Source organism: Sorex fumeus, unplaced genomic scaffold, assembly GCF_029834395.1.
Source record: "Sorex fumeus unplaced genomic scaffold, SorFum_2.1 ptg000014l, whole genome shotgun sequence".
Lineage (NCBI taxonomy): Eukaryota > Metazoa > Chordata > Mammalia > Eulipotyphla > Soricidae > Sorex > Sorex fumeus.
Window position 1 is genome coordinate 18755598 of NW_026606071.1, and position 13735 is coordinate 18769332.

At 41.0% G+C, this 13735-nt stretch overlaps 1 protein-coding gene across 5 annotated transcripts in view; it reads right to left on the reverse strand.

Moving 5' to 3' along the window:
- ORC2 (origin recognition complex subunit 2) overlaps window positions 1-7547 on the reverse strand; it is a 35104-nt gene extending 27557 nt beyond the window's left edge. For all 5 annotated transcript variants that reach the window (XM_056111868.1, XM_056111867.1, XM_056111866.1 and 2 more), the window contains exons 1-3: window positions 7448-7547; window positions 6084-6224; window positions 1523-1612 (exon numbers count right to left, since the gene is read on the reverse strand). In XM_056111868.1, coding sequence (XP_055967843.1) covers window positions 1523-1612; window positions 6084-6224; window positions 7448-7541 — 325 coding nt within the window. In that variant the 5' untranslated portion in view covers window positions 7542-7547. The remainder of the gene's footprint in view (window positions 1-1522; window positions 1613-6083; window positions 6225-7447) is intronic.
- Between the last annotated feature and the right edge of the window lie 6188 nt (window positions 7548-13735).

Sequence of the window (13735 nt, forward strand, 5' to 3'; positions counted from 1 at the left end):
TCTCTGAATCTTTATAGTGTGTGTATATATACATATACACATATATATGAGGTAAAGGTTTGCTATTGGGCAAAGAAGGTCAGAAAATAGAATCTAAATCAAATAAAAACAGTGTACATTTAAAATATTTGTAAAAGCATGTCAATCTTCCACAAAATGTGCTATCTTTCACTTTGTATCTAAAATTATGTTAATACACATGAGTAGCACAGAAACACAGCATTGAGCAAATGCATCTTCAAATGGGCATCAGATACATGGTTTCTTTTTTTTTTCCTTTTTGGCTTTCTGGCTTTTTGGGTTATACCCCACAATGCTCAGGTGCTTACTCCTTGGCTCTGCACTCAGAAATTACTCCTGGCCAAGGATAGAACCTGGGTCAGCTGCGTGCAAGGCAAACGGCCTACCTGCTGTACTATCACTCCAGTGCCAAAATGAATGGTTTCTAAACAGAAGGGCCATTTTACTGTTTAGGATTTTGTTGTTGTTGTCGTTGTTGTTGTTTTTGGCTGGGGGGGCAGGACGTGGATCAAACTCAAGGTCTCACATATGTAAAGGATGAACTCTATATTGAGCCACACCCCCAGTCCTAGAAAGGGCCATTTCAAGTGAAAAACACACTATCTTTAAGGGTTTTGTTTGTTTGTGCCACATCCAGGGGCATCCAGACTTACTCTTGGCACTACACTCAGGGATCACTCCTGCTAGGGATCGGGTGTACCATATACGGTGCCAGGAATCGAATCTGGGTTGGATATGTGCAAGGCAAATGTCCAACTCACTGTAGCACTGCTCGGGTCCCTTACCTTTAATGTTTCTCAGCTGTCTCAATAAGAGTAATTTTCACTTCACTTTGAATGTTTACATAGTCGTTATTAGAATGAATGCATAAAAATACGTCACTTAAAACATATCTGGGGACCCAAGAGAAAGTACAGTGGATTAAGGCACTTGCCTTATATGCAGCGGACCTAAGTTTGTCATTAGCCCATTATGACCCCACGGGAAGTAAACTCTGAGTGTACAGATAGAGTAAGCCCAGGGCACCACTGGGTGCAGTCCCAAAACAAAAACAGACAAAAAACACAGAGCTGGTAGCAATCCCTGACACAACAGAGTATGATCCAAAAGTAAAATGAAGTTTGTAATCTAGCTGAGAACAGAAGACATTTTAAGCATGAAATAAAAAAATGAATTTTATTTTATTTTTTAATTTGAGCATCACCTAGCTCAGGGGCTACTACTAGTTCAGCAATCAGAAGTCACCTCAGGGGACTGTGCAATGCCAGAAACAGAACCCAGAAGTTCACACAAGCAAGGCCAAATGTTCTACCATTGAACATATCATTGGACTCAAATAAGCTTTATAATGTGATAGCCCTTATCATTCTTTTTTATCATTCTTTTTTTTTAAATCATCCTTCTGGGGAATAAAATTATATAATTCTGACAGGAAAGTGGTTAAATATATCTTCTTTGAAAGAGTAAACAGTGAAATCAGAAATTAGAAAAAGCAACATACCTAACTTAGCCATCTTTTCAGAGTGTTTATTATTTTGAAAAGAGTAGACTTTATTCCCACCATCTAGAGTAGAGCCATTTTTCAAGGACTCTGAAAGAGAAAATGCAGCATGGATTTAAGAAAAATGAATAAAGTTAATCATAGGGAAAATACAATAAATATTTTAACTGCAAACTTAAGATCGTACTCCTCACTTTGAACATTGTTAACAATTTATACATAAAATATAAAACAGACTAACATGATCTATAAAAAATTTTAAAACAAAATAAGAACTTGCTACTGCAATTTAACTGTTTGGCACAGGGAAAGTCTGAATTCTTTATAATATCATTAAGCTAGGAGATGGTTCAAAAAGCTCGAATACATGCTTTGCCTGTGGAGACCAGGTTTAATTCCTGGCATCACATGGTCCCACAGGCACAGCATGGCCCCTAGATCATCTAGCTGGAAGGAGTCCCCGAGTACCACTGGATGCAGTCCCTGCCCAACTGTCAAATAACTTCTATGTAGACTAAATTAAAATCTGTGGAAATATTTGAAGGAAGTATTAACTACTACAATTGTTTCTAATTAGCTGTAGTTTATTCACAAAATGGAGGAGAACCCACAAAAAATTTGAGAACATGGAAAAAGCACAAAACCACACTATACTCAAATTGTGCCAAAACATCTTAAATGATTTAAACATACTAGAAGGAAATAAAACTGACAATTCTAGATGATGCATTACTGACATAAAAATAAAAAGTAATGCTGTTCTTCAATCGATTAACCTACACACACAAACGCAGTATGTGAAACAAAATGTTTACAACATGTAAATTGTTTCTATGATTTTCTGGTTCCAGTATTTTGATTAATAAACAATGGTTCAAATCACATTGGCTAGTATATAATCTACTATAACATATAAACCTCTTAGTATTTAGGGGCTAGAATGATAGTACATGAATTAAGATGGCTGCCTTGCATGCAATTGATCCTAGTTCCATCTTCACATAGGTAAACTCGTTCCATCTTCTTATAGGGACTGAAGAAACTTACAGATAGGGTGCATGCCTGGCATGAGGCTGACCAGAGTTCAATCCAAGCATCCCATATGGTCTCCTAAGCACTGCCTGGAGTAAACCCTGAGTTAGCCTGGGAACTGCCGGATGTGGCCCCCAAACCAAGCCAAAGGTAAAGGTAAAGGTAAAGGCCCTCCCGTTGATCATCGATTTGCTCGAGCGGGCCCAGTAACGTCTCCATTGGAGACTTTGTTGTTACTGTGCCTGGCATATCGAATACGTCATGGGGGGCTTGCCAGGCTCTGCCGTGCGGGCGAGATACTCTCGGTAGCTTGCCGGGCTCTCCAAGAGGGGCCAAAACAACGACAAAAACAAAAGAAATCTAAAAGAAGGAATCATATATTATTTATAATATAGAAGCAATACAACTCAGTCACCAAGGGTTTTTTGGCCCAGAGAAAATCTTACAGAATTTAACATTAGCTGATGGACATGGAGAGAATCATGCTGAGTGAAATGAGTCAGAAGGACACATATCATTCATTTGTGGAATATTAAAAAAAAATTAGTATGAGACTAATATCCAAGGGCAGGAAAAACAGGCCAGAAGGACTGGTCAATGGCTGGAAGCTGACCACAAGTGTGTGTGTGTAGGGTAGGGCAGTTAGGATACACAAGGGACCAGTAGGACAATAATATTTAGAAATGATCACCATGGACAAGAACTAAGTGTTGTAAGTAGGTAAAGGGATATACATGATGACATTTCAGTATTTGTATTACAAACCATAATGTGAGAGAGAGAGAAATACCTGCCACAGAGGCAGACTGGAGGTTGGTGACCCAGAGTCGGAGTGGGGGACTGGGGGGAAACTGGGCACATTGGTGGTGGGAAATGTGCACTAGTGAAGGGACAGGTATTAGAATACTGTAGGATGAAACCCAATCATGAACAACTTTGTAACTGTAATCTCGCTGTGATTCAATTAAAAAAAATTTTTATTAAAAAAAAAAGAATTTAACATTAGCTATGTTAAATTGTTGTTGTTGTTGCTTTTGGGCCAGCCCAGCAGTGCTTAGGGCTTACTCCTGACTCTGTGCTCAGGGGTCATTCCTGGCGGTATTCAGGGAATCATATGGGGTTGTCAAGGATTGAGCCACATACAAGCACGTGCCCTACCCACTGTCCTATCACTCCAACCTCCTAGTTATATTAATTTAAATAGAAATAACACTATGAACTCATGCCCATTAAAATGATTAAGAAAAGTGTTGATAAGGATCCGAAGGAAGTAGAACCCTTGCATATAACTGGAGGAAATATAAATTGATGTAGCTGCTAGGAAAATAGTATGGCATGGGTTTGGTATATAGCTTAAGTGATAGAGTAGTCTTACATATCTATAAGGCCCTGGGGTCAATTCTGGGTCACATATTTCCCACCTTTTATACTGCCAGGAGTGTCCCCAGGGTCCCTTATAACCATGGTATATGGTTCTCATGGGGATGGGGAAAGGGGAGCAGGGAAAGATTGGCCCTCAAAAAATTAAAAATAGAATTAACATGACCCAGCAATTCTACCTTTAGGAATATGCCCTAAAGGATTCAAAGACAGGTCTCAAAGATTCAGGGAGACTGGGACTAGGGATGAGAAGTACCTTGTTTCTAGTTTGGTGCCTTCAAGAAGGCACTTTTACTAGTCTGGAACATTCTTCTTTGCTTCGTTTACCTCCAAATACCAAATATGCTCTGGGTGCTAGTGTGTGAAAAAGGTTAGAAGCACTGAGTTTCTACTACGAATATATTATTACTTCTATAATAAGAAACATTTTTAAGAAGACAAAGGGTATTTTTTTAATTCTTATTTTGTTTTGTATTTTGGGCCACACTCAGCAGTGCTCAAAGCTTACTCCTGACTCTGTGTTCAGGGATTACTTCTAGTGGGTTTAGGTGACCATAAATGGTGGCAGGAATAGAATTCGAATTGGAAGAGTGCAAGGCAAGTATATTGCTCGTTGTACTATCACTCTGGCCCCTGAATATATTTTCAATGTCTTTTTTAGGTCTTGTCACTGTCCTTCCATTGTTCATCGATTTGCTTGAGCGGGCCCAGTAACGTCTCCATTGTGACAATTGTTACTGTGTTTGGAATATCGAATATGTCACAGGTAGCTTGCCAGGCTTTGCCGTGTGGGTAGCTTGCTGGGCTCTCCAAGAAGGGTGGAGGAATCAAACTCGGGTCGGCCATGTTGGCCGCTTACAAGGCAAATGCTCTACCCACTGTGCTATCGCTCTAGCCCTTTAGGTCTTGAATAGCATGTAATCAAGAATTCAAAGTTCTATGCAGAATACAGACTAAAATTGACAGCTGACTAGCTGTGGATACTTATAACAGAATCCACCTTGCCCACTAGTCCTTCTGAAGGAGTAGTCACTTCCTGAATCATAGTATTTAGCACTAAGAAGCATTATAACTCATCAAAATGTGAAAAAACGTCAATGTTGGTCATTTATAAACCAAATATGAGAGTAAGTAACCTGACCAGGAGAAGGCTGGTGGCAGAGGGCAGAAAAGAGCTGAACAGACATTAAATGGAGGAAGATGACCCTAAAAGCAATAGTCTCTCAGTTATGAACAAAATTCCAGTTCCAATGACCATACTGCCCAACAACACTAATTTCAATTTGAATATATATTTTTAATCTAACTTGAGTGTATCTATACTCCTAATATAAAGCTGTACTCTATAGTGAGCCCTAACAAAACATAAGCCAAGTCTAATAATTTTAAGTATAATCTGACAGGAAATCTAGCTTGACAAAAGAAAACACCAATATTTCTAGGTTGGAATGTTTCTTTTAAATATTTCTGTAAAGCAGATCAAGGTTATTATGAAATGATTTTGAATTAGTTAAATATGTAAACTAATTTATATTTAAAAAATAAAATAAAAATAAAAATATAAATTATTTTTTAAATATAAATATAAACTGATTTATTTATATTTTTTAACATACAGTTAAAAAATGGTGGTGATAGTAGCAACTTTGAGTATATTTAATATAACTTAAAAATAGTAAAGATGGTGAATTCATATTCTTGTTTTGTGTGTTAGTACAATGAAAGTAAAATTGAAGAGGTACAGAGATAGCTCAGTGGTAGAGAGCCTGTCCTACAGGAAAGAATTCTCAAGTTCAATTCCCAGCATCACCCTTATCTTCCAACTGCAACCTCTGGAGTGTGGTCCTCAATCCATGGAACCACAACAAATTGTGATCTTCAGCATATTATAACCACATGAGTGTGAGCACCACAACAAATGTGTGGTTCCTCATCCCCACTATGAACAGTCACATAAGAGTCTGAATGCTACAACGAAGTATGAGTAATCCCAGTCAAAGCAACAATGATAGCATGTGAGGAATAAATAAATAAAATCAAAAAATGCACATCTCATTGCTTAATTTACCAGTCTATGCATCTTTCAAAGCAATTTTATTTGCTACCAGAAATATGTATACATTTCCCACCCTTCATAACCACCAAGTACCTTGAACATCTCTTCCTAAAACATCCACATAGTTCTGATCTTTCAAGACTTCCTTTTCATCTTCTTCCAAATCACTTTCTGGTTTCTTTATGGTTTTCTTTGTGACCAAAAGCTGGGGTCGTTCCCTTTTTAATTTAGTTCCTATAAAAATACCCCTCATGAGAACATTACAGGCACAAATTCTTACTAAACATTTTATATACACAAGTAAACAACATACACTACTCATGTGTTGTCTCTGAAAAAAGAACGCCACATTTATGTAACAAGAGTAATAAAAACATTTCTGAAAATATATTTTAAAATATATTTTTTTAATTATATATTTTAAAAGTGTATTTTTGGGGAGTCACAATAATCCACATTTTAATAACAATGGGCTATTATTTATTTTACTATTATTATGACTATTATTTATTTTACTATTTGCGGCTGCGTGACATCTTATAATCTCATTCTTACTTTGGACAACCTGGCAGGCTACCGGATGTAGCCTGCCCACACGGCAGAATCTGGCAAACTCCCCATGGCGTACCCAATATGCCAAATACCAGTAACAATGATGGGTCTCATTCTCCTAAACCTGGGACAGCCTTGAATATGGCACTTTTTAAAATCTCAGGGCTAGGACGAAGGAGCTGTTACTGGTGCCTGCTCGAGGCAATCGACGAACAACAGGATGATCATGATCGTGATTATTACTATTGTTTTGAGGCCACACTCCATGGTGCTCAGGGCTTACTCCTGACTGGGCCATATGGGATGCCTAGGATGGAACCCTGGTTGGTGCCTCCATGGCAAACACCTTGACTGCTATATTACCTCTCTGGCACAATTGTCATGATTTTTAATTTTCAATGAAGTTTGAATGGTGTAAACTAAAAACTTGAACTTTGCAATTTTATTAGACCAAATATTTTGTGCAAGGCTTTTGTTTGGGGGCCATATCCAGCAGTGTTCAGGGATCACTTCTGGTGGGACTTGAATAACCGTACATAATGCCAGGGGTCAACCCACGTCAGCCATGTGTAAAGCAAGCACCCTACCCATTGTATTATAACTCTAGCCCCTTGTGCTATGCTTTTTTCAAAAAAGTCCAATAGTTAAAAAGAAAAAGAGTTTGGTCAGAGCAATAGTACAGTGGGTAGGGTGTCTGCCATGCTGTAGGCCCAGGTTTGATTCTCACTACCCCATATCGTGACCCAAGTCAACCAGGAATGAGCCCTGAGTGCAGAGCCAGAAGAAAACCCTGAGCACTGCCAGTTGTGCCCCTCCTCCCCCCCACAAACAAACAATATTTTAAAAAGTTAAATAGTCCATCAGCTTTATGTAAGTATCTGTTTAATTATATAATTACTCAGTACCTCCTTCTCTATCAAGAATGTGATTAAGAACATCATCATCTCCCACAAACTGAACCTTCAGCATCTTGTCTTCCTTTAATTCCAGTTTACTCATCTTTGCCAACCTAAAAACAAAAACATATTCAAAAGTGATGAAAATTTCGTATCAACCAAATAAACATTCACAAAATGAAAACATTATTTGTAGAACATTTTTAAAACCCTTTTAAATATAAAAACGTATAATTTTAAAAATTAAAAAATTTAAATACACAAATATTGTGTATTATGTATATGTATGGGCTGGAGCGATAGCGCAGCGGGTAGGGTGTTTGCCTTGCACAGAGCCAACGTGGCCGACCCAAGTTTGAGTCCTCCACCCCGCTCGGAGAGCCCAGCAAGCTACCGAGAGTATCTTCCCCGCACGGCAAAGCCTGGCAAGCTACCTGTGACATATTCGATATGCCAAACACAGTAACAATTGTCACAATGGAGACATTACTGGGCCAGCTCAAGCAAATCGATGAAGAACGGGAGGACAGTGACAGTGACAGTGATGTATATGTATGTTTTGCCAGGCACCAAACTTTGGAACTCACATATGATGGACATCTGCTCTACCACTAACCCATATTTCTAGCCTTGCAAAGCATATTACACATTCACTGTCACTGTCACTGTCCTCCCATGTTCTATTGTAACAAAAATTACGCTGACTTTTTTTTTTTTTAAAGGTACATCCTCCAGTGTACTGGGAGGCACTGGTTGCCAATTCCAGAGATACTCAACACAAAGGTACAGGCATAAGGTTTGGTGCTAGAAGGCAGTGTTTAAAGGTCACCAAGGCCACGACCAGTGATGCTCAGGGGCCAATAAGTACCAGGGACTGAAGAGTGAATTTGGGGTGTGGCATATGAGCATGCGCTCTACAACTTAAGCTATCTCTCCAGCCATTTTATATATATATATATATTTTTTTTTATTAAGAGACAACTCAACTCTTCTCTCTGAAAAATGGAAGAGAGAAAAAAGATGTTCTGAGAGTTGGAAAAAATAAATCCAGTCAAGGTAATTAACCTAAAATAGAAAAAAATTTCTGAGTGAAAAGAAAGTTCTACTCAGTGTATAGAAAATCTGTATAATGGGGCCCAAAGCGAGGGTACAATGGGTAGAGCATTTGCCTTACATGTGGCCGACCTGGGTTGGATCCCCAGCATCCCATATGGTCCCCTGAGCACTGTCAGGATTAATTTCCAAGTGCAGAGTCAGGAATAACCCCTGAGCATCACTGGGTGTGGCCCGAAAACAAAATCAAAACAAAAAACAAACAAAATAGAAAATCATATTGCTATAAAGAAGGTGGTTAAGAAAGTTTAGAAAGAGGGTAGGCAAACAAAAAATAATGGTTTGTAAAGATACAGCATGTGGTACTTCACTGATGATGTAACAAGTCTGAATTAAATAATTCATAAGCATCTCCCTTTATAATTACTGCAGCTTACTACTAAACAACTTTACAATTATGAATATGGCTTTGGTAACTAAACAGCAAATACTAGCTTGCAGTTCTTAGACTTTGGGGAGTAAAAGTTGATCAAGTTTTGCTACACTGACAAAACACATTTTCAGAGTTGATTTATTTAAATACTTCAGTCTGTATATTTTTTAGGGTCGTGGGCCACATTCAGCGGTGCTCAGGACTTTCTCCTGGCTCTGTGCTCAGGTATCGCTCGCGCCTGGCAGGCTCAGGCACCCTACCAACTGTGCTATTACTTCAACCCCCAGTTTCAGAATTTATAATGTTCAAGTCCTAAAATCAATTGATGATAATTCCAATTAACTGCTAGACAGGTTTACTCCAAAGTGGGTTCTTCTTCTCTCTTTTAAGCCCTGTTTTTGCTTTTTCTTCCTGAAAACAGAAACTACTGTGTCTTTTTCATCAATCAGTTATTTGAATGCAAAAAACTTATTAAATGTTGTCACATTTTCTTTTCTTTTCTTTTGGGGCCAGACCCATTCTCTGAAAGTTGCTTTCATCAGTACGTAGAAGACCACAGAGTGTAAAAGATAAAGACTTGGGCTCACACATGCAAAGCATGCACTCCAGCACTTTGAGCTATCTCCCACCACCAGCCCAAATTTTTTTTGATTAACTGCACATTGAAATGACTGGTCTCAGTTTTCATTTACCTTTCAAGATATTACGCATTCTGCAACTGGAAAACTCAGACAGTCCCCTGTAACTGGAAAAAAAATCTGTCAGGGTTTGCAAACTGGAAAAGGAAAACAACCTATGATGTTTATGAATTTTAACAAAGACACCACGAAGTCAAAGTAATTATGATTATGTAACAAAGTACAAAATAATCATTATTAATGTTTGGTCAAAAAGTCCTAAAGACAAAACATCTGGACTGAAAGGTCATAAACTGAGGAAGGAGAAAATCTGAATATTTAGTATGTGTTAGGCATATTTGAATATTTTGTATGTGTGTACACATTCTCAAATCCTTATTATCATTTTTTAGGCATAAGTATATAGTATTTTATATCTTTTTATTATGGTACCAGGGATTGTTGGGGTCTCAGTAGCCGACCTGAGACTTTGACTAAATTCCCTGCCCTGAAAGAAAGAGCTGGCCCTGTTTACAGGGGCCCAGGGGCTTGCTTCAGCACTCCACACACACAGGCACTCTGGTTGAGGATGAGAGATGTAATAGTTACCATCTGCCTGAGCTAATACACCTGGCCCTGAAATTGGGAGATGTAAATCATTAACATCTATATTGAGCCTGTGCTGGAGCGACAGCACAGCAGGTACGGCATTTGCCTTACACACAGCCAAACCGGGTTCGATTCCTCGGCCCCTCTCGGAGAGCCGGGGAAGCTACCAAGAGTATGCCACGAACATGGCAGAGCCTGGCAAGCTCCCTGTGAGCTCAATATGCCAAAAACAGTAACAAGTCTCACAATGAAGACGTTACTGGTGCCCACTCGAGCAAATCGATGAACAACAGGAGGACAGTGCTACAGTATTGAGCCTGACAAGGTAAATGTATTACACGTGGATTGCCCCGTGAAATATATGTATAAAAAACCCTGTGTGAGAGCTAATAAACGGATTGCTAATTGACCACCAGCTTTCCCCCCTCTGCATGATTCTTTCTCGGTGGTGGGGAGAGTCCACACGTGCTCGGAGGGCCAGGGCAGAGGTTTCTCCCCTTCCCACTCCCTCTCCTATAGGGTGTAAGTCTGGCAACCAGGGGGATCATACTCCAGTGTGCCAGGGTTGACTGGCCAGGACCCCGACAAGGGATCAAACCCAGGTCTAATACTCATGTTTCTGAGTAATATCGGGGGCTGTTCTGGGCTTAACCCTCAAGAGTTCTGGTGGTGCTGGAGGTTAGGGGAAAGGTGTTATATGTGGCTTGAGTTGACCACTTTGAAGGCAAGCACCTTACTTCCTGTATTAGCTCTCTGGCCCTAAATGACAGTAGGAGATACACATTAGGGCTATCTTTCTAGTTGTGATACTATTTTTTATTATGTTAAATTTGGGTGAATTAGAAAAAGCTAAAAACAACTTTATCAATGTTTATATTTTAAAAAGAAATATTTTCTTTGACATGTAAATTTTGTTTGGGGGGGCCACACTGAGAAGTACTCAAGAAGCTATTCCTGGATCTGTGCTCAGGAGTGACCATATGAAATAATTAAATGGTGGCTAGAGAGAGAGTATAGCAGGCAGGGCACTTGGCATGCATGCAGCTGACCACATACAATCCCTGGAGCCCCACCAGGACCCACTAGGAGTCAGGTACGCACATTCTGCTCAGCTGACTGCCTCCAAGAGTTGCCAGATCTTTTGAGCCCTGCTTGAGTGAGGCCAGCTCCCATTTTTTCCCAAGGGAAAAAATTGAAACATTCTAGATGACTAGTATCCTCGGCACTTTCCCTATGGCATGATAAAAAATATACCTAGTTGAAGACAGCCTGTCATGGAGAGAGAATGTAGTAGTCTTGGCCACAACCCAGCAGTGCTCACAGGCCACTAAGTGCTGACTCCTGAAGGTGCCAGGGATCAAATAGGGGCTGGTCCCAAGCAAGGCAAACACCTTTACCAATGTACCACTATCTCTCTAGTTCAAAATTTGCCTTATTTGTGGCCTAATGAATTTATATGTATATTTCCCCTTAGAGATTTTTAAGGCAACTTATTATATGATTCAGAATCACCAACATCAGGAAGTTTTTACAAAAGAATCATTTTTCCCCTCCTCAAACAATTTCTAGAGAAAGGAAAATACACTAACAATCACAATCAAATGTAAATACTTATCCCTGAAAGTACTTTTTTTTTTAATTTTGGCTTTTTGGGTCACACCTGGCGATGTTCAGGGGGTTATTCCTGGCTCTGCACTCATGAATCACTCCTGGTGGTGCTTAGGGGACCATATGGGATGCGGGGGACTGAACATGCAAGGCAAATGTCCTACCTGCTGTACTATTGCTCCAGGCCCTTAAGGCACATTCTTGAGTATTTTTAAGTGGAATACATACAGTTAACTAGAAGGCAATACGGTGATACTAAGATACACTCTCCTTTGAGTCCAAACCATGGATTTAAGTTATCTTTTCCTCACACACAACTGACAGGTTGGATACCCCATACAGCATATCCTGAGGCTTTCAGGAGTGATCCCTGAGTACAGTGAGGTGTAGCCCAAAACCCACCCCCACCAAAAACCAAACAAAACCCTAATTGTTAAAAGAAAACGTGACACAGATGAATGTGAAAGCCATCAACTTTAAATCAGATAAGCTTGGACTCCATCTTAACACAACTGTACGACTATTAGTAAAGTCATGATAATTAAATACTATCACAGGCCTAAAAAATGAATGATATTGCTAATATTCGCAATGATCTGCATTTTGACTTTAAATGTTAACCACAGAGATCTCAGGTTCTTCTCTCTAGACCCTATCCAACAGAAAAAAGTGCTCAACAGAGTAAGGAACTGGCCTTGCACCTGGTAGACCCGGGTTTGATTCTGGGCACCCCAAATGGTCCCCTGAGCACCACCAGGAGTGATTCCAGAGTGCAGAGCCAAGAGTAACCCGTGAGTATCTGCGGGTGTGACCCAAAAGAAGAAAGAAAAGAAAGAAAGAAAGAAAGAAAGAAAGAAAGAAAGAAAGAAAGAAAGAAAGAAAGAAAGAGAAAAAAGAAGAGATAGAGAAAGGAAGGAAAAGAAAGGAAGAGAAAAAAGAAAAGAAGTGCTCAATAAAGGAATGAATATATTATCCACGGTCTGACGCGGCAAGCCAGGCAAGTCTCTGCCCCTGAGCTACATCGTGACTCAAAGGACCGCCACTTCATCAGTCCCGCAGGCACTGGCAGGTGCCACGCCGTTCCCCTTCAGATTGCAACTGAACTCAGGGCAGATGAAAAGATGCTACTAGGACTTCAACCGTAAAACGCAGAGTAACACATCCATATCCTCTGCACTGCAAAAGCTCTACCCAATGAGCCGGGTTTGGCAACACTACAAGTCAGCGTTGTCCTAACAGTCCAGGATGACTGGTTCGGCTAACGGGGCTCACTGGGGACTCCCAGGCGCCAATGGCACCAAAAAAGGTCTCGCTCTCGTGATCACGGCCAGGAGCTTTTCCTTCTCGGGCCCCAGTAGAGCCTACTCGTGTCACAGGACCCCTGGCAGCTCTCACGGACGATGCTTTTAGTTCTCTCTTTACGCGTCCAGGGCTCCTGACGCCAGGAACCACTTGCGCGGGGAGCAGGCGGTGCTTGCACCTAAGGCCTCTCTATCCCTGAGGTACCGGTGTTTTCAGAGGGCGCCTCTCATGCCCGCAAGAATTTATGGACTTCGTCCTGGGCTCCTGCTGAAAATCTGTCGTTCGTGTCGCCCTAATTGGGGGGTCCCAAAGCCCGCAGGGTTAGGGGTGGGGGCCACCCTGGCGAGGGCAAAGAGCGAGGGGCGGGGCCTCTGCTCGGACGGCCACGGGGAAACGCTTCGACCTGCCCGCAACACGACTCACCTCTCTCCCCTCGCACTAAACAGGGGAAGGGGGCAAGATGCCTGCCGGCCCCGCCACGCGCCGCTAGATCTCCGCCCCGCACGGCTCCGGGCACCTCTCGCCTGTCGGACGCGATTCTGCCGAGTGGTCGTCCCAGAGGAGTCAGCTTTGGGCCTCTGTGGGAGAAGATAAATCCCAGTAAACGGTGCCTTTGCAGGGTCGCAGGTCCAGGCAGGGCAGTCCCGGAGGGAGGCTGGGGAGGGAGGAAAGGCC